The sequence below is a fragment of the Pseudophryne corroboree genome, chromosome 9 (genome assembly GCF_028390025.1).
Source record: "Pseudophryne corroboree isolate aPseCor3 chromosome 9, aPseCor3.hap2, whole genome shotgun sequence".
NCBI classification, from domain to species: domain Eukaryota; kingdom Metazoa; phylum Chordata; class Amphibia; order Anura; family Myobatrachidae; genus Pseudophryne; species Pseudophryne corroboree.
In genome coordinates, this window is record NC_086452.1 from 479820517 (window position 1) to 479842093 (window position 21577).

The window sequence follows — 21577 nt, forward strand, 5'->3', positions numbered from 1 at the left end:
TTCACACAGTACGGCAGGAAAGTGTCCCTATTCTATGCAGTACGGCAGGAAAGTGTCCCTATTTCACACAGTAAGGCAGGAAAGTGTCCCTATTCTATGCAGTACGGCAGGAAAGTGTCCCTATTTCACACAGTACGGCAGGAAAGTGTCCCTATTCTATGTAGTACGGCAGGCAAGTGTCAAGTGGGGTGGGGGGGGGGAGGAAGGGAGAGGGAGGGGGGGAGAGAGATGAACAACTTACATGTGAAGAAGATCTCCCCGCTCCTCGCGCCGGCGCCTCCTCTTAACAGCTTGCTTGGCTCCACCTCCTCCCTTTTCCCGAATACTCCTGCTCGGGGGGCGGAGTTTCACGGATTGACGCTGTTGCATCGTGACGTCATGACGCAACCGCATCATACCGCGAAACTCCGCCCCCCGAGCAGCTGTACTCGGGAAAAGGGGGGAATCTGAGACCCGTAAAGTGCCGCGGCGGGCGCCCCGTGCGGTTGCACGGCTCGCCCGCCGCAAGAAACGGCTCTGACTAGTGGCTATGTTACCCCAAACACCCAGGGTGACCCTTTTACACCCAGCTGTGACCTGGAAGACCCAGCAATAACCCAGGTCATAGGCTCAGTGTGAAAGGGGTGTAACCTGGCAATAAGCGGGGTTGGGGATGTTAGTGGAAAGGGACCGGCGAGCTGCGGTCTGAAAGGGGTAGTAGCTACCATGGTTAGACCCAGGTAACGGCGCAGTATAAACAGCTCCACCCACGTTCTGATTAAAAGCTGCTGATTGGCTGTGTATGCAGAGGTCCGCCTACAGGAAGGGTCCGTGAGTGACAGCAGGGTAGACCCGGGTTCAGTGTAATACCCCTTTCAGATTGCCTGAGGCGGGTCGCACACGGGAGCCTCAGGTGCCCGACCGCCGCTGGCTGCAGCCTGACATATTGGCGAGTTGGAGACATCAGCGGTGACACTGCTGAGGAGGCGCTTGGAGATCACATGATCCGCTGCGTGTTCATGTGCCAATAACCCGTGTTCAGTGGTGGCGGTCTGAAAGGGGTATATATGGCGCTGACCTGGGAATAACCCGCGTCCAAGGTGCAGTGTAAACAGGGTCAGGCTGGAACTGGGTAAAAGTGCCATTAGTGTGCCCTGAGGACCGAGCTCGGGAAAGCCGGATCTAAGCCCTTTACACACTGGGCGATGTAATCCACCAACGATATATTGCCCAACAATACTATCGATGGTCGATGTTGCCTACACACTGGATGATATCGATGGTCAATTTGGACGATATGACAGTACATTACATCTATATCGTCTAAATTGACTGGCATGTTCAAACGACGATAGATCATCGATGAACGATCGCGGGGCCACACATCGTTCATCGTGGACGCATACACACTGAGCGATACGAACGCGTTATTGTTCATTACTGAACGAGATAATTCATATCACCTGTACACATCGCCCAGTGTGTAGGGCCCGTTACTGATCAGTGAAGGTGGCAATAATCCAGGTGGGAAATAATTAGCTTCCTGCAAAAGTATCCGCCGCTGCCCCCTGCGTGCTTGTGTGACCCACCACTGCCCCCTGCGTGCTTGTGTGACCCGCCGCTGCCCCCTGCGTGCTTGTGTGACCCACCACTGCCCCCTGCGTGCTTGTGTGACCCGCCGCTGCCCCCTGCGTGCTTGTGTGACCCGCCGCTGCCCCCTGCGTGCTTGTGTGACCCGCCGCTGCCCCCTGCGTGCTTGTGTGACCCGCCGCTGCCCCCATGTGTGCTTGTGTGGCCTGTCACTGCCCCTGCGTGCTTGTGTGACCCGCCGCTGCCCCCAGCGTCCTTGTGTGACCCGCTGCTGCCCCGAGTGCTTGTGTGACCCGCCGTTGCCCCCTGCGTGCTTGTGTGACCCACCACTGCCCCCTGTGTGCTTGTGTGACCCGCCGCTGCCCCCTGCGTGCTTGTGTGACCCGCCGCTGCCCCCTGCGTGCTTGTGTGACCCTCAGCGTGCTTGTGTGACCCGCAGCTGCCCCCTGCGTGCTTGTGTGACCCGCAGCTGCCCCCTGCGTGCTTGTGTGACCCTCCACGTGCTTGTGTGACCCGCAGCTGCCCCCTGCGTGCTTGTGTGACCCGCAGCTGCCCCCTGCGTGCTTGTGTGACCCGCAGCTGCCCCCTGCGTGCTTGTGTGACCCGCAGCTGCCCCCTGCGTGCTTGTGTGACCCGCCGCTGCCCCCTGCGTGCTTGTGACCCGCCACTGCTCCCTGTGTGCTTGTGTGACCCGCCGCTGCCCCCTGCGTGCTTGTGACCCGCTGCTGCACCCTTAGTAACCCTAAGATCACTCCAGATGGGCGGACTGTTAACAGTGCCGGGGCCAGGAAATGTGCATTGGAAGACGCAGCCAGATGGCCCATGGATGGTATTGGGGTCACTGGCAGTGACTCAAACCACTGATAGAGGGGGCTTCAATGAACATCCCTACAGGAGAGAAATGGACATTTCATGGCTATGGATGTTCAGGACATAGGCAGCCCTAACAGGGCGACCTGGCCCCCACAGGGTGTAAACAGGCCCCCCAGCACCCACGAGATGACACAAACCCCTGCTCCCACAGCAGCAGCAGTAAGTTACATTGTCTCCATTACCGGCGCCATTTTATGTAGAACAATGCATAAGTTTCAGGCTCCGCTGGTCTCCAGGAAAATGGCCGACGTCAGCAGAATACTACACGCTCTAGTGTTTATATCAGAGAACACAGCAAAGATCATCTGATCTGTCCGGAGACCTTATTACACAGCAACACCCGCATGTGAGTGTCATTGTCATCAGGTGTGTGTCCTGTATATAGTGACCTGTGTATAGTGCTCAGTGTGTCCTGTGTATAGTGACCTGTGTATAGTGCTCAGTGTGTCCTGTGTATAGTGACCTGTGTATAGTGCTCAGTGTGACCTGTGTATAGTGCTCAGTGTGTCCTGTGTATAGTGACCTGTGTATAGTGCTCAGTGTGTCCTGTGTATAGTGACCTGTGTATAGTGCTCAGTGTGTCCTGTGTATAGTGCTCAGTGTGTCCTGTATATAGTGACCTGTGTATAGTGCTCAGTGTGTCCTGTGTATAGTGACCTGTGTATAGTGCTCAGTGTGTCCTGTGTATAGTGACCTGTGTATAGTGCTCAGTGTGACCTGTGTATAGTGCTCAGTGTGTCCTGTGTATAGTGACCTGTGTATAGTGCTCAGTGTGTCCTGTGTATAGTGACCTGTGTATAGTGCTCAGTGTGTCCTGTGTATAGTGCTCAGTGTGTCCTGTATATAGTGACCTGTGTATAGTGCACAGTGTGTCCTGTGTATAGTGCTCAGTGTGACCTGTGTATAGTGCTCAGTGTGACCTGTGTATAGTGCTCAGTGTGTCCTGTGTATAGTGCTCAGTGTGTCCTGTATATAGTGACCTGTGTATAGTGCTCAGTGTGTCCTGTGTATAGTGCTCAGTGTGTCCTGTATATAGTGACCTGTGTATAGTGCTCAGTGTGTCCTGTGTATAGTGCTCAGTGTGTCCTGTATATAGTGACCTGTGTATAGTGCTCAGTGTGTCCTGTGTATAGTGCTCAGTGTGTCCTGTGTATAGTGACCTGTGTATAGTGCTCAGTGTGACCTGTGTATAGTGACCTGTGTATAGTACTCAGTGTGTCCTGTGTATAGTACTCAGTGTGTCCTGTATATAGTACTCAGTGTGTCCTGTGTATACTGATCAGTGTGTCCTGTATATAGTGACCTCTGTATAGTGCTCAGTGTGTCCTGTGTATAGTGACCTGTGTAGTGATCAGTGTGACCTGTATATAGTGCTCAGTGTGTCCTGTGTATAGTGACCTGTGTATAGTGCTCAGTGTGTCCTGTGTATAGTGACCTGTGTATAGTGCTCAGTGTGTCTTGTGTATAGTGCTCAGTGTGTCCTGTGTATAGTGACCAGTGTGTCCTGTGTATAGTGTCCTGTGTATAGTGCTCAGTGTGTCCTGTGTATAGTGACCTGTGTATAGTGCTCAGTGTGTCCTGTGTATAGTGCTCAGTGTGTCCTGTGTATAGTTCTCAGTGTCCTGTATATAGTGACCTGTGTATAGTGCTCAGTGTGTCCTGTGTATAGTGACCTGTGTATAGTGCTCAGTGTGACCTGTGTATAGTGCTCAGTGTGACCTGTGTATAGTGACCTGTGTATAGTGCTCAGTGTGTCCTGTGTATAGTGCTCAGTGTGTCCTGTGTATAGTGACCTGTGTATAGTGCTCAGTGTGTCCTGTGTATAGTGACCTGTGTATAGTGCTCAGTGTGACCTGTGTATAGTGATCAGTGTGTCCTGTGTATAGTGCTCAGTGTGACCTGTGTATAGTGACCTGTGTATAGTGCTCAGTGTGTCCTGTGTATAGTGACCTGTGTATAGTGCTCAGTGTGACCTGTGTATAGTGCTCAGTGTGTCCTGTGTATAGTGCTCAGTGTGACCTGTGTATAGTGCTCAGTGTGACCTGTGTATAGTGACCTGTGTATAGTGCTCAGTGTGACCTGTGTATAGTGCTCAGTGTGACCTGTGTATAGTGCTCAGTGTGTCCTGTGTATAGTGCTCAGTGTGTCCTGTGTATAGTGACCTGTGTATAGTGCTCAGTGTGTCCTGTGTATAGTGCTCAGTGTGTCCTGTGTATAGTGACCTGTGTATAGTGCTCAGTGTGACCTGTGTATAGTGACCTGTGTATAGTGCTCAGTGTGTCCTGTGTATAGTGCTCAGTGTGTCCTGTGTATAGTGCTCAGTGTGTCCTGTGTATAGTGACCTGTGTATAGTACTGAGTGTGTCCTGTATATAGTGACCTGTGTATAGTGCTCAGTGTGTCTTGTGTATAGTGCTCAGTGTGTCCTGTGTATAGTGCTCAGTGTGTCCTGTATATAGTACTCAGTGTGTCCTGTGTATAGTGTCCTGTGTATAGTACTCAGTGTGTCCTGTGTATAGTGACCTGTGTATAGTGCTCAGTGTGTCCTGTATATAGTACTCAGTGTGTCCTGTGTATAGTGTCCTGTGTATAGTACTCAGTGTGTCCTGTGTATAGTACTCAGTGTGTCCTGTATATAGTACTCAGTGTGTCCTGTGTATACTGATCAGTGTGTCCTGTATATAGTGACCTCTGTATAGTGCTCAGTGTGTCCTGTGTATAGTGACCTGTGTAGTGATCAGTGTGACCTGTATATAGTGCTCAGTGTGTCCTGTGTATAGTGACCTGTGTATAGTGCTCAGTGTGTCCTGTGTATAGTGACCTGTGTATAGTGCTCAGTGTGTCTTGTGTATAGTGCTCAGTGTGTCCTGTGTATAGTGACCAGTGTGTCCTGTGTATAGTGTCCTGTGTATAGTGCTCAGTGTGTCCTGTGTATAGTGACCTGTGTATAGTGCTCAGTGTGTCCTGTGTATAGTGCTCAGTGTGTCCTGTGTATAGTTCTCAGTGTCCTGTATATAGTGACCTGTGTATAGTGCTCAGTGTGTCCTGTGTATAGTGACCTGTGTATAGTGCTCAGTGTGACCTGTGTATAGTGCTCAGTGTGACCTGTGTATAGTGACCTGTGTATAGTGCTCAGTGTGTCCTGTGTATAGTGCTCAGTGTGTCCTGTGTATAGTGACCTGTGTATAGTGCTCAGTGTGTCCTGTGTATAGTGACCTGTGTATAGTGCTCAGTGTGACCTGTGTATAGTGATCAGTGTGTCCTGTGTATAGTGCTCAGTGTGACCTGTGTATAGTGACCTGTGTATAGTGCTCAGTGTGTCCTGTGTATAGTGACCTGTGTATAGTGCTCAGTGTGACCTGTGTATAGTGCTCAGTGTGTCCTGTGTATAGTGCTCAGTGTGACCTGTGTATAGTGCTCAGTGTGTCCTGTGTATAGTGCTCAGTGTGACCTGTGTATAGTGCTCAGTGTGACCTGTGTATAGTGACCTGTGTATAGTGCTCAGTGTGACCTGTGTATAGTGCTCAGTGTGTCCTGTGTATAGTGCTCAGTGTGACCTGTGTATAGTGCTCAGTGTGACCTGTGTATAGTGACCTGTGTATAGTGCTCAGTGTGACCTGTGTATAGTGCTCAGTGTGACCTGTGTATAGTGCTCAGTGTGTCCTGTGTATAGTGCTCAGTGTGTCCTGTGTATAGTGACCTGTGTATAGTGCTCAGTGTGTCCTGTGTATAGTGCTCAGTGTGTCCTGTGTATAGTGACCTGTGTATAGTGCTCAGTGTGACCTGTGTATAGTGACCTGTGTATAGTGCTCAGTGTGTCCTGTGTATAGTGCTCAGTGTGTCCTGTGTATAGTGCTCAGTGTGACCTGTGTATAGTGACCTGTGTATAGTGACCTGTGTATAGTGCTCAGTGTGTCCTGTGTATAGTGCTCAGTGTGACCTGTGTATAGTGCTCAGTGTGTCCTGTGTATAGTGCTCAGTGTGACCTGTGTATAGTGCTCAGTGTGACCTGTGTATAGTGACCTGTGTATAGTGCTCAGTGTGACCTGTGTATAGTGCTCAGTGTGACCTGTGTATAGTGCTCAGTGTGTCCTGTGTATAGTGCTCAGTGTGTCCTGTGTATAGTGACCTGTGTATAGTGCTCAGTGTGTCCTGTGTATAGTGCTCAGTGTGTCCTGTGTATAGTGCTCAGTGTGTCCTGTGTATAGTGACCTGTGTATAGTGCTCAGTGTGACCTGTGTATAGTGACCTGTGTATAGTGCTCAGTGTGTCCTGTGTATAGTGCTCAGTGTGTCCTGTGTATAGTGCTCAGTGTGTCCTGTGTATAGTGCTCAGTGTGTCCTGTGTATAGTGACCTGTGTATAGTGCTCAGTGTGACCTGTGTATAGTGACCTGTGTATAGTGCTCAGTGTGTCCTGTGTATAGTGCTCAGTGTGACCTGTGTATAGTGCTCAGTGTGACCTGTGTATAGTGCTCAGTGTGTCCTGTGTATAGTGCTCAGTGTGTCCTGTGTATAGTGCTCAGTGTGTCCTGTGTATAGTGACCTGTGTATAGTGCTCAGTGTGACCTGTGTATAGTGACCTGTGTATAGTGCTCAGTGTGTCCTGTGTATAGTGCTCAGTGTGTCCTGTGTATAGTGCTCAGTGTGTCCTGTGTATAGTGACCTGTGTATAGTGCTCAGTGTGTCCTGTGTATAGTGCTCAGTGTGTCCTGTGTATAGTGACCTGTGTATAGTGCTCAGTGTGACCTGTGTATAGTGCTCAGTGTGTCCTGTGTATAGTGCTCGGTGTGCCCTGTGTATAGTGACCTGTGTATAGTGCTTAGTGTGTCCTGTGTATAGTGACCTGTGTATAGTGCTCAGTGTGTCCTGTGTATAGTGACCTGTGTATAGTGCTCAGTGTGTCCTGTGTATAGTGACCTGTGTATAGTGCTCAGTGTGTCCTGTGTATAGTGACCTCTGTATAGTGCTCAGTGTGACCTGTGTATAGTGTTCAGTGTGTCCTGTGTATAGTGCTCAGTGTGTCCTGTGTATAGTGACCTGTGTATAGTGCTCAGTGTGTCCTCTGTATAGTGACCTGTGTATAGTGCTCAGTGTATCCTGTTTATAGTGACCTGTGTATAGTGCTCAGTGTGTCCTGTATATAGTGACCAGTGTGTCCTGTGTATAGTGCTCAGGGTATAGTGATCCGTGTGTCCTGTGTATAGTGATCAGTGTGACCTGTGTATAGTACTCAGTGTGTCTGTTGTGTCCTGTGTATAGCGCTCATTGTTTCCTGTATAGAGCCTGCCTGCTGTCTGTGCGGCTAGCGGCGGATGTCCCTTTATAGAGCCTGCCTTCTGTCTGTACCACTAGCGGCGGATGTCCCTTTATAGAGCCTGCCTGCTGTCTGTACCGCTAGCGGCGGATGCCCCTTTATAGAGCCTGCCTGCTGTCTGTACCGCTAGCGGCGGATGCCCCTTTATAGAGCCTGCCTTCTGTCTGTACCACTAGCGGCGGATGCCCCTTTATAGAGCCTGCCTTCTGTCTGTACCACTAGCGGCGGATGCCCCTTTATAGAGCCTGCCTGCTGTCTGTACCACTAGCGGCGGATGCTTCTTTATAGAGCCTGCCTGCTGTCTGTACCACTTGCGGATGATGCCCCTTTTATAAAGCCTGCCTGCTGTCTGTACCACTTGCGGATGATGCCCCTTTTATAAAGCCTGCCTGCTGTCTGTACCACTTGCGGCAGATGTCCCTTTATAGAGCCTGCCTGCTGTCTGTGTGGCTAGCAGCAGATGTCCCTTTTATAAAGCCTGCCTGCTGTCTGTACCACTTGCGGCAGATGTCCCTTTATAGAGCCTGCCTGCTGTCTGTGTGGCTAGCAGCAGATGTCCCTTTATAGAGCCTGCCTGCTGTCTGTGCGGCTAGCGGCGGATGTCCCTTTATAGAGCCTGCCTGCTGTCTGTACCACTAGAGGCGGATGTCCCTTTATAGAGCCTGCCTGCTGTCTGTACGGCTAGCGGCGGATGCCTCTTTATAGAGCCTGCCTGCTGTCTGTACGGCTAGCGGCGGATGTCCCTTTATAGAGCCTGCCTGCTGTCTGTACCACTAGAGGCGGATGTCCCTTTATAGAGCCTGCCTGCTGTCTGTACCACTAGCGGCGGATGTCCCTTTATAGAGCCTGCCTGCTGTCTGTACCACTAGCGGTGGATGTCCCTTTATAGAGCCTGCCTGCTGTCTGTACCACTAGCGGTGGATGTCCCTTTATAGAGCCTGCCTGCTGTCTGTACCACTAGCGGCGGATGTCCCTTTATAGAGCCTGCCTGCTGTCTGTGCGGCTAGCGGCGGATGCCCCTTTATAGAGCCTGCCTGCTGTCTGTACCACTAGCGGTGGATGTCCCTTTATAGAGCCTGCCTGCTGTCTGTACCACTAGCGGTGGATGTCCCTTTATAGAGCCTGCCTGCTGTCTGTACCACTAGCGGCGGATGTCCCTTTATAGAGCCTGCCTGCTGTCTGTACCACTAGCGGTGGATGTCCCTTTATAGAGCCTGCCTGCTGTCTGTACCACTAGCGGCGGATGTCCCTTTATAGAGCCTGCCTGCTGTCTGTACCACTAGCGGCGGATGCCCCTTTATAGAGCCTGCCTGCTGTCTGTACCACTAGCGGCGGATGCCCCTTTATAGAGCCTGCCTGCTGTCTGTACCACTAGCGGTGGATGTCCCTTTATAGAGCCTGCCTGCTGTCTGTACCACTAGCGGCGGATGTCCCTTTATAGAGCCTGCCTGCTGTCTGTGCGGCTAGCGGCGGATGCCCCTTTATAGAGCCTGCCTGCTGTCTGTACCACTAGCGGTGGATGTCCCTTTATAGAGCCTGCCTGCTGTCTGTACCACTAGCGGTGGATGTCCCTTTATAGAGCCTGCCTGCTGTCTGTACCACTAGCGGCGGATGTCCCTTTATAGAGCCTGCCTGCTGTCTGTACCACTAGCGGTGGATGTCCCTTTATAGAGCCTGCCTGCTGTCTGTACCACTAGCGGCGGATGTCCCTTTATAGAGCCTGCCTGCTGTCTGTACCACTAGCGGCGGATGCCCCTTTATAGAGCCTGCCTGCTGTCTGTACCACTAGCGGCGGATGCCCCTTTATAGAGCCTGCCTGCTGTCTGTACCACTAGCGGTGGATGTCCCTTTATAGAGCCTGCCTGCTGTCTGTACCACTAGCGGCGGATGTCCCTTTATAGAGCCTGCCTGCTGTCTGTACCACTAGCGGTGGATGTCCCTTTATAGAGCCTGCCTGCTGTCTGTACCACTAGCGGCGGATGTCCCTTTATAGAGCCTGCCTGCTGTCTGTACCACTAGCGGCGGATGTCCCTTTATAGAGCCTGCCTGCTGTCTGTACCACTAGCGGCGGATGTCCCTTTATAGAGCCTGCCTGCTGTCTGTACCACTAGCGGCGGATGTCCCTTTATAGAGCCTGCCTGCTGTCTGTACCACTAGCGGCGGATGTCCCTTTATAGAGCCTGCCTTCTGTCTGTACCACTAGCGGCGGATGCCCCTTTGTAGAGCCTGCCTGCTGTCTGTACCACTAGCGGCGGATGCCCCTTTATAGAGCCTGCCTTCTGTCTGTACCACTAGCGGCGGATGCCCCTCTATAGAGCCTGCCTGCTGTCTGTACCACTAGAGGCGGATGCCCCTCTATAGATCCTGCCTGCTGTCTGTATGGCTAGCGTCCAGAGGGTAGTCTGCGGCGGGGCAGATGGTGGGTAGTCTGCGGCGGGGCAGATGGTGGGTACTTGGTTACATCAGTGGGTGAGGAAGAGGGTTATGTGGAATTGTGTGACACGCTGATGACACCACTGCGGTGCCTAGTGACGCATTTCGCCGTTTGGGCCGCTCTGTGCTTATCCCATCTTTCTGTCTCTCCGCAGGGAATAGGATGTCAGCTGCTCAGTGTCCAGAGAAGTCCGGCGGTCAGGATGACGGGGGACACGATGACTCTGAGGACCTGCACATATTTGAGATCGCCAACATGGAATTTGAGGTGTCGTCTGCGCATCACCTATCATTTATTTATTATGGTTTATAATATATCACCAACATATTGCAGAGCGCTGTACAGAAAATATTAATAACGTGTCACTGTATATAGATAGATGGATAAGTATACCTGAGCCGCCACCGCCCCGTCACTGCAGCGCACGTGTTCATGGTGCTCACAGGAGGAGACAGGGCGCATACTGGGCAGGTTAGATGTGACACAGACGCTTGCACCGCAGCTGCAATTACGTACGCTGCGCCGTGTATCTGTGTGACCCGTACGCTGCGCCGTGTGTCGGTGTGACCCGTACGCTGCGCCGTATGTCGGTGTGACCCGTACGCTGCGCCGTATGTCGGTGTGACCCGTACGCTGCGCCGTATGTCGGTGTGACCCGTACGCTGCGCCGTATGTCGGTGTGACCCGTACGCTGCGCCGTGCGTCGGTGTGACCCGTACGCTGCGCCGTGCATCGGTGTGACCCGTACGCTGCGCCGTATGTCGGTGTGACCCGTACGCTGCGCTGTATTTCTTTTTCATCCACTAGGGGTCACTGGAGTACTCTTGGGATATGGACGGCTTTAGCAGAACAAGGCACTGAATATTTAAATTTCGTAACTCTCCTCCCCTCCATATTCCCAGAGTACCTCAGTGTTTTTTCTGTGCTCACAGCAGTGACACGCTTGTGTGGACCCTCCACACTTACTTTGATATTTTATACTTTTTATTTTCATTTTTCACTTTTTCCCTTCCCAGTTTATCAAGAAACGTGTGTCCGGGATAGTGCCCGCTGCACGGAGGCAGCGCATGGCGTGTCGGTCCTCACAAAGAGCACCCTCACAGCCACACGCAGCCCACTGTCTGACTGCAGGAAGAGCTGGACGGAGCTCACAGAAGAAGCCCCGTCATAGCCCCTCAGTACAGGAGACAAGGTATGCTGGGGGGACAGGGCGGTCATCTCCTGCTACCGCCCCCGCTGTGTGGGGAACGCGCTCCTTTACCGCCGCTGTTCCCGTTTACCGCTCCCACTGCTGTTAACACGCCGCCAGCCCTGCCGCTCCAACCACCGCTATAGATGGGGCTCAGCGCCCGCCACAGCGCTCCGGCCCCGCTGTTTACTGAGACACTCTGAGCGGCCGCACGTCTCTCACAGCGCACCTCCGGAGCTCAGCTCCCCGGCACTATGTGACGCGCTCACCGGCTCCCTGCACCCGCACTCGCTCCCATCAGCTACAAGGCAGCCAGCTTAGCTGCAGGGGGGGTGAGGGGGAGTGAATGGTCATAACAGCAGCAATATAGCACTGCTGCATGGGGTTACAGTTGAGCCTATATTATCAGTGTTGTTACAGGTTCTAGACATGTATTTATAACCTGTACTGTGATTATCACTGTAAGCATGGCATGGGGGCCATTTTAACCATGCTTCCTGTTGTGATTCCAGAACGTTCCTGTCCTACATCTCTACTCCACCGGAGGCGCAGTGGTGTTAGTGGGAATTTGGGATCACATTTCATAGGACTGGCCACGTGTACTGCACTTGGCCAGATATATATATCACACACACCTTAGTACTATTTTACTGAGTCGTGCAAGTTGTCTGTTTTTGTATATTGTATTGTCTGTCTGCATAATGAGTAAGGCACCAGCAAAAACTAAAAAGCAGTTTCACTGCAATGTCTGTAGCAGTGTGTTACCAGATGGATCTACCACATGTACAGTATGTTTTGTGAATTCAGCTACGAATACAATTCCTGCTCCGGTTTTAAAGCCGGTTTCATCCCCGGACCCTCCATGGGCTATGCTAGCAGATGTAATGGCTGGGTTGCAATCAGAATTGGCCGCCGCTCGACAAGAGCGGGAAGCGGCAAGATCTGAGTCTTGGGTGAGACCGCCAGAACTACCAGAGGGGTCTCAGCCTTGCCAAAAGTCCAAGTCAATTTTGGGTAGAAGGGATAAATTTAATTTGTCTTATGATTTACCTGTTTCTGCTATGTTGCATTCTGACGATTCTATGCCAGACCTCACTGCGCAAGAGGAGGGTGAGGAGGGCGAAGTAGACCAGCAGTCAGATAGTGAAGATTTTAACAGCCCAGGCATTGATAATCTCATCAGGGTGGTGAAGTTTACAGAAACGGAGTAGCCTCTGACAAATGATGAAGTCGTATTTACTAAACGACACAGATCTCCGATGTGTTTTCCTGTTTCGGAATCTCTTAATAAGATGTTGGTAGAAACACGGAAGAATCCAGATAAACAGTTTTCTATACCTCGCAGATTTAAGTCTAGTTACCCGTTTCCAGAGTCTGTGACATCTACATGGGAGAATCCGCCATTGGTGGATTCGTCTGTGTCAAAACTTACAAAGAAATTAACCATACCAGTACCAACGGCTACTACGCTTCAAGACCCTTCAGACCGCAAAATAGAAGCTATGCTAAAGTCCATGTATATAGCAGCAGGAGTGTTGCTTAGACCTGGGTTGGTTGGCATTTGGGTCACTAAGGCGCTAATTGAATGGATAACAGAACTCAGGTCTGCCTTACATGACGATCACCTTATACTTCTTGCTGATCAAATCTGTGAAGCTGCTGATTATCTATGTACAGCTTCTACTGACGTCTGTCAGCTCAGTTCTTGCCTTTCATCGTCGCTTGTTACGGCACGACGAGTACTCTGGCTGCGTTCTTGGCAAGCGGAGGCAGAGGTCAAGAGAGGTATAGAGGCGTTACCTTACGGTGGCGAGAAGTTGTTTGGTCCTGAATTGGACAAATGGATTTCTGAGGCCACGGAAGGGAAGTCTGTTTTCCTACCATTGCCTCCAACGGTACCTAGACGGAAATACTCTGGCCCGGCATTAAAATCCTTTAGACCTCAGCCCTTTCGAGGCCGTGGTAGAGGAACAACCACGCCTGGTAGACGAGGTCAAGGACGTGGTTTTCAACAAACCAACACCAGTCGTCAGGACGCTAAGGTCATTGACAAGCCAGTGGCATGACGGGCTCCCAGCCCATCTTGGATCTCCAGTTGTGGGGGCACGCCTTCAGACGTTCCATTTGGCGTGGTTCCAGACATCCACAGATGGGTGGATCCGCAATTTAGTGTTAAAAGGTTACAAAATAGAGTTCGACTGTCTTCCGCCACTGCGGTTTTTCAAGACTGGACTGCCTATGTCGGATGACAAGAGGACGGTTCTGCAAATTGCCATTCAGTCTCTGCTGGATTCAGCAGTTTTGATTCCGGTCCCTGTACACCAACAGGGTCAGGGTTATTATTCCAGTCTGTTTGTGGTACCGAAGCCGGATGGCTCAGTCAGGCCAATATTGAACTTAAAGGGTCTCAATCAGTACGTCACTTACTACAGATTCAAGATGGAATCTCTGTGGTCAGTAATTGCAGGTTTAGAGCCACAGGAATTCATGATTGCGCTGGATCTCAAGGATGCGTACTTACACATTCCGATTTGGCCACCTCATCAGAGTTTCTTGCGTTTTGCGATACGGCAAAACCATTACCAGTTTCAGGCTCTACCGTTTGGCCTGTCGTCAGCGCCTCGGGTATTCACCAAAGTGATGTCTGTGATGATAGCTCATCTCAGATCCCTGGGAGTGATAATAGTTCCGTATTTGGACGATTTACTCATCAAAGCTCCGTCTCAACAGATGCTCCTCCAACATGCGTTGCTAACGTACAATGTACTAGTTCGATACGGTTGGATTCTCAACTTCAAGAAATCACATCTGATTCCGTCTCAACGACTTCAATTCCTAGGAATGATTCTCGATACGGTAGATCAAAGAATTTACCTACCAGAACAGAAAGTACAGAGAATTCGTCATCTGGTACAATTAGTGCTCAAGCCACGCACAGTCTCGGTACATTTGTGCATTCGCCTCTTAGGCACAATCGCTTCAGTTCGGAAGATTTCACTCACGTCCTTTTCAACTGGATGTGCTCGCACAGTGGTCGGGCTCGCATCTACAGATTCACCAGATGGTGCGGTTGTCTCCACGGGCCAGAGTATCTCTACTCTGGTGGCTCAAAGTACACAATCTAACCGCAGGGAAACGGTTCGGCGTCTGGAATTGGATAATTCTAACGACGGACGCGAGTCTCAGAGGTTGGGGAGCTGTAGTTCAAAATTGTCAGCTCCAGGGTCTCTGGGCGGATCACGAAAGATTGTTGTCTATAATTGTCCTGGAACTCCGGGCAATTTACAGTGCGCTACGACAAGCAGTGCATATGCTCCGGTCTCAGACTGTCCAGGTGCAGTCAGACAACGCGACGGCGGTCGCGTACATCAAACAAGGAGGAACGAGAAGCCGCATGGCAATGCTGGAAGTAGCTCGAATCCTCAATTGGGCCGAGTATCACCAAGTGATGTTGTCGGCAGTGTTCATTCCGGGAGTGGACAACTGGGAGGCTGATTATCTCAGCCGTCGGGATTTTCATCCAGGAGAATGGGCATTAAATCCAGAAGTGTTTCACATGTTGGTCCAGAGGTGGGGTTACCCACAAGTGGATTTGATGGCATCGCGCCACAATCACCAAACGCCCCAGTATGTGTCCAGAACGTGAGATCCAAAGGCAGTGGCGGTGGATGCTCTCACAATCGCGTGGTCGTACAGCCTCGTGTACCTGTTTCCACCGTTTCCGCTGCTCCCTCTGTTGCTAAAACGGATCAAACAAGAGTCCGCCACAGTCATACTAGTGGCGCCTCATTGGCCTTGGAGAGCTTGGTTCTCGGATCTCCGCGGGCTACTCGCAGACTACCCTTGGCCGCTCCCGCTACGTCCGGACCTGTTACAACAGGGTCCGTTCCTTTACCCCGATTTAGCGCGGCTGCGTTTGACGGGGTGGCTGTTGAGACCGCCCTCTTAAGAAGAGAGGGCATTCCAGAATCGGTTATACCAACCATGCTACGAGCTAGGAAGACAGTTACGGCAGCTCATTATTACAGAATTTGGCGTACTTACACATTCCGATTTGGCCACCTCATCAGAGTTTCTTGCGTTTTGCGATACGGCAAAACCATTACCAGTTTCAGGCTCTACCGTTTGGCCTGTCGTCAGCGCCTCGGGTATTCACCAAAGTGATGTCTGTGATGATAGCTCATCTCAGATCCCTGGGAGTGATAATAGTTCCGTATTTGGACGATTTACTCATCAAAGCTCCGTCTCAACAGATGCTCCTCCAACATGCGTTGCTAACGTACAATGTACTAGTTCGATACGGTTGGATTCTCAACTTCAAGAAATCACATCTGATTCCGTCTCAACGACTTCAATTCCTAGGAATGATTCTCGATACGGTAGATCAAAGAATTTACCTACCAGAACAGAAAGTACAGAGAATTCGTCATCTGGTACAATTAGTGCTCAAGCCACGCACAGTCTCGGTACATTTGTGCATTCGCCTCTTAGGCACAATCGCTTCAGTTCGGAAGATTTCACTCACGTCCTTTTCAACTGGATGTGCTCGCACAGTGGTCGGGCTCGCTATATAGGTTGGTGTGAAGCTCGGAAGTTTCCGACATCATCTTTCAAGTTATCCCGCCTTTTGTTGTTTCTACAGACGGGGTTAGATGGAGGACTGCATTTATCTACACTAAAGGTGCAGGTATCTGCTTTGTCAATTTACTTTCAGGCTGCCTCCCACTTGCCTGCACCTCTTGTCATCTGTCTGTCGCCCCTCCCCATTAGATTGTTAGCTCTTCAGAGCAGGGCCCTCTTTTCTCTTGTTATCTAAGCCCTCGTCTCAACACATTTCACTCACAGCTCTCCCCTACTCAACGACCATCTTTATCCTGCTAGTAAAGGCTCAACTCCATCTATGGCCACCAGCCTCTAGTAGTATGATGATCACTCCCTCAATACTTACATCTTAGCTGTATTATGTCTTGAGAATGTGTGGTGCTCTGTTACCTGTACTCTATTTCTGTTATTTATTTACTGTAATGCAATGTTTTGTCCCCTGTACTGTCCTTTGTACGGCGCTGCGAAACACATGTGGCGCCTTATAAATAAAATGTAATAATAATAATAATAATAAAAAAGACGATTGGCTCTATTGCCGTCGGTACACACCTTTCTGCAAGGTGTCCTCAGAGTACAACCTCCATTCATTCCACCTACAGCGCCATGGGACTTGAATCTGGTTTTAGATTTCTTACAGTCTTCATATTTTGAACCCTTACAACAAGTGGATATTAAGTTTCTCACTTGGAACATTTTTTTCTCCTAGCCTTAGCTTCGGCAAGGCGTGTTTCAGATTTGGGTGCCTTGTCATGCAAGCCACCGTATTTGGTGTTTCATGTTGACAGAGCGGAACTTCGGACGAATCCCGCTTTCCTACCAAAGGTAGTGTCTTCATTTCACATCAATCAACCAATAGTAGTTCCTGTGTTAACAGAAGATTCTGGAACTCTGGATGGGGTACGCGCATTACGCGTTTATGTATCCCGAACGTCTACAGTTCGTAAGACTGATACATTGTTTGTTCTCTATGATGCTGCCAAGATGGGTTGGCCAGCTTCTAAGCAGACCTTATCCAGATGGATAAAACTGACCATACGTCAGGCTTACCTTCATGCTAGGTTACAGCCGCCTACGTCAGTAACAGCTCATTCCACACGTTCTGTGGGAACTTCATGGGCAGCTGGTCGTGGGGCTTCTACGACGCAGCTTTGCCGTGCGTATACATGGTCATCAGTGCACACGTTTGTGCGCTTTTACAAGTTTGATACGTTTGCGGCATCAGCATCTAGCTTTGGCCGCCTAGTGTTACAGGTCCCAAACAGCTCTCCCGCTCACGGGGGAAGCTTTGGTACATCCCAAGAGTACTCCAGTGACCCCTAGTGGATGAAAAAGAAAATAGGATTTTGGTACTTACCAGGTAAATCCTTTTCTTTGAATCCATAGGGGGCACTGGACGCCCACCCAGAGCAGTTTTACCTGGTTTGTGGTAAGTTCAGGGGATCTTATGGTAACACATTCTCTCCGACTGGTTCAAAGTTTCAAGTTCTATCGGTTATAGTGCCAACTGTTTAGTTGTCAGTAACGTTCTGTGTCATCTTTATTGTTGTCCGTTATGTTCTATGTAATTCTCCATTGTCATCCTCTCTGTCGCTCCTGTTCGGCTCAGTAAAAAACACTGAGGTACTCTGGGATATGGAGGGGAGGAGAGTTCTAAATTTAAATATTCAGTGCCTTGTTCTTGCGGAAGCCGTCCATATCCCAAGAGGACTCCAGTGCCCCCTATGGATTCAAAGAAAAGGATTTACCTGGTAAGTACCAAAATCCTATTATCGGTGTGACCCATACGGTGCGCTGTATATTGGTGTGACCCGTGCAGTGTGCTGTATATTGGTGTGACCCGTGCAGTGTGCTGTATATCGATGTGACCCGTGCAGTGTGCTGTATATCGATGTGACCCGTGCAGTGTGCTGTATATTGGTGTGAACCGTGCAGTGTGCTGTATATCGGTGTGACCCGTGCGGTGTGCTGTATATCGGTGTGACCCAGTACGGTGTGATGTATATCGGTGTGACCCGTATGCTGTGCTGTATATCTGTGTGACCCGTGCAGTGTGATGTATATCTGTGTGACCCGTACACGGTGTGATGTATATCTGTGTGACCCGTACACGGTGTGATGTATATCGGTGTGACCCGTACGGTGTGATGTATATCGGTGTGACCCGTACGGTGTGATGTATATCGGTGTGACCCGTGCAGTGTGATGTATATCGGTGTGACCCGTATGCTGTGCTGTATATCGGTGTGACCCGTGCAGTGTGCTGTATATCGGTGTGACCCGTACGGTGTGATGTATATCTGTGTGACCCGTACACGGTGTGATGTATATCGGTGTGACCCGTACACGGTGTGCTGTATATCGGTGTGACCCGTACACGGTGTGCTGTATATCGGTGTGACCCGTACGGTGTGATGTATATCGGTGTGACCCGTGCGGTGTGCTGTATATCGGTGTGACCCGTACGCTGTGATGTATATCGGTGTGACCCGTACGGTGTGATGTATATCGGTGTGACCCGTACGGTGTGATGTATATCGGTGTGACCCGTACACAGTGTGATGTATATCGGTGTGACCCGTACGGTGTGATGTATATCGGTGTGACCCGTACGGTGTGATGTATATCGGTGTGACTCGAGATGTGGATACTTTCTGGATGCACTGTATTAGTAGATTCCGGGACCCTATAATCCAGAGTCAGCGCTTTTCTTATCTCTTGTCTGATAGGTTGATGAAAAACCAACGACCGCAGCGAAGTCAGCGCCACTTCTCAGCCTCAGGGAGTTTGTGATGTGTGATGACTCCCAACCCCAAGTGCAGGAAGCGCCCCCCAGCCCGGAGGGGTCTGACAGCGAGGGTCTGGAGGAGGCTATGACCGCCATGATGGACGAGTTTCAGCTGGACCTCTGTCACGTCACTCAGGCACTTCTGAAGAATAGCGGGGAGGTGGGCAGCACCAGACACTTCCTCCGCACGGGGGTACGCCCCGATGGTTACCCCATCTGGGAGCACAAAGATGATCTGGACTTAAAGAAGAATGACCCAAAGTTAATGAAACAATTGATTGAAAAATACAGCATGCGCAATGTGGCCCAGAGGGCGCTTTTCCTGGCGACGTAGAGGCCGTTCCCGCGGAATACTGATTCTTCCCCGTACTGCTGAGCGGATTGCTGGGCTAGACCCTGAAATCCTGCAGAACTGGCTCTAGGCCTAAGGCTGGACCTCTCCTACGGTCTGCCCACTTTTATGGGTGAGTCATAGGAATATGGGCGTGTACCTACCTGCCGGCCGCCACCCAGCTGCTGATCCACATGGCTCTACAGACATAAATATTGATGAGGATGTAGCCTATCGGTGCATTAGCGGCCAGTGACATCACTGAGGCATCCTGCGTGGCGGGAGAGGGCGCCAGTTACCGGGAAAGGCTGGGGTACGCCGCGGTGCCGGCATAACAAATGCTCTGACAGCCAGCTACATTATTATATGGCTTATAACTACCGTTGCTTTGTATAATGCATCGTGCTCACTTTATAACTTTTAGATTATACCCTGAATATCTTTTAGCCGTACTGTTGTGTTTATTTATTGTTTACAGATTCAAAAGACATTTTTGTTGATTCCAATTAAAAATATGTAAATTAAAAAAAAAAAATTACGGTATATTATTAATTTACACCATAAACGCATGGGAGATGTTGAATGAATAAAGACATACATCATGCAGCCGCCTGTCCGTATGGAAGCACATACCAGGTCACCGTCTAGCGCCTTGTGGTGCGGCATCCGCCATGGACGGCTGTAGTGCCGGAGAAACCTATAGCGTACAGTGGGGGTAATTCCAAGTTGATCGCAGCAGGAATTTTTTTAGCAGTTGGGTAAAACCATGTGCACTGCAGGGGAGGCAGGTGTAACATGTGCAGAGAGAGTTAGATTTGGGTGGGTTATTTTATTTCTGTGCAGGGTAAATACTGGCTGCTTTATTTTTACACTGCAATTTAGATTTCAGTTTGAACACACCCCACCCAAATCTAACTCTCTCTGCACATGTTATATCTGCCTCCCCTGCAGTGCACATGGTCTTGCCCAACTGCTAACAAAGTTCCTGCTGCGTTCAACTCAGAATTACCCCCAATAAGTACAAATCCACTTTCTGTGTTACAGTGAAAAAATAAATGCTAAAATAAGAATTTACTTACCGATAATTCTATTTCTCGGAGTCCGTAGTGGATGCTGGGGTTCCTGAAAGGACCATGGGGAATAGCGGCTCCGCAGGAGACAGGGCACAAAAAGTAAAGCTTTCCGATCAGGTGGTGCGTACTGGCTCCTCCCACTATGACCCTCCTCCAAGCCTCAGTTAGGATACTGTGCCCGGACGAGCGTACACAATAAGGAAGGATTTTGAATCCCGGGTAAGACTCATACCAGCCACACCAATCACACCGTATAACTTGTGATCTGAACCCAGTTAACAGCATGATAACAGAAGTAGCCTCTGAAAAGATGGCTCACTACAACAAAAACCCGATTTTGTTAACAATAACTATGTACAAGTATTGCAGACAATCCGCACTTGGGATGGGCGCCCAGCATCCACTACGGACTCCGAGAAATAGAATTATCGGTAAGTAAATTCTTATTTTCTCTGACGTCCTAGTGGATGCTGGGGTTCCTGAAAGGACCATGGGGATTATACCAAAGCTCCCAAACGGGCGGGAGAGTGCGGATGACTCTGCAGCACCGAATGAGAGAACTCCAGGTCCTCCTCAGCCAGGGTATCAAATTTGTAAAATTTTACAAACGTGTTCTCCCCTGACCACGTAGCTGCTCGGCAAAGTTGTAATGCCGAGACCCCTCGGGCAGCCGCCCAAGATGAGCCCACCTTCCTTGTGGAATGGGCCTTTACAGATTTAGGCTGTGGCAGGCCTGCCACAGAATGTGCAAGTTGGATTGTGCTACAGATCCAACGAGCAATCGTCTGCTTAGACGCAGGAGCACCCATCTTGTTGGGTGCATACAATATAAACAACGAGTCAGATTTTCTGACTCCAGCTGTCCTTGCAATATATATTTTTAATGCTCTGACAACGTCCAGTAACTTGGAGTCCTCCAAGTCACTTGTAGCCGCAGGCACTACAATAGGCTGGTTCAGATAAAATGCTGACACCACCTTAGGGAGAAAATGCGGACGAGTCCGCAGTTCTGCCCTGTCCGAATGGAAAATCAGATATGGGCTTTTGTAAGATAAAGCTGCCAGTTCTGACACTCTCCTGGCCGAAGCCAGGGCTAGTAACATGGTCACTTTCCATGTGAGATATTTTAAATCCACCTTTTTTTAGTGGTTCAAACCAATGAGATTTTAGAAATTCCAAAACCACATTGAGATCCCACGGTGCCACTGGAGGCACCACAGGAGGCTGTATATGCAGCACTCCCTTAACAAAAGTCTGGACTTCAGGAACTGAAGCCAATTCTTTTTGAAAGAAAATCGACAGGGCCGAAATTTGAACCTTAATAGATCCCAATTTGAGACCCATAGACAATCCTGATTGCAGGAAATGTAGGAATCGACCCAGTTGAAATTCCTCCGTCGGAGC

General features: G+C 50.2%; 1 protein-coding gene across 6 annotated transcripts; it reads left to right on the plus strand.

Moving 5' to 3' along the window:
* The first annotated feature begins 2696 nt into the window (after nt 1–2696).
* TERF2IP (TERF2 interacting protein) lies at nt 2697–19602 on the plus strand. Of its 6 annotated transcripts, XM_063941448.1 has the most exons (4): nt 2697–2788; nt 10345–10457; nt 11207–11382; nt 11892–17694. In XM_063941448.1, exons 2-4 carry the CDS (start codon nt 10353–10355, stop codon nt 11938–11940), a joined length of 330 nt encoding a protein of 109 aa, XP_063797518.1. In that variant the 5' UTR covers nt 2697–2788; nt 10345–10352; the 3' UTR covers nt 11941–17694. The 6 variants fall into 6 exon arrangements, with proteins under 6 accessions (XP_063797518.1, XP_063797515.1, XP_063797516.1 ...); XM_063941445.1 differs by lacking the exons at nt 11207–11382; nt 11892–17694 and adding an exon at nt 18711–19602; XM_063941446.1 differs by lacking the exons at nt 11207–11382; nt 11892–17694 and adding an exon at nt 18711–19602 and having other exon boundaries at nt 2709–2808.
* Nucleotides 19603–21577: the final 1975 nt, after the last annotated feature.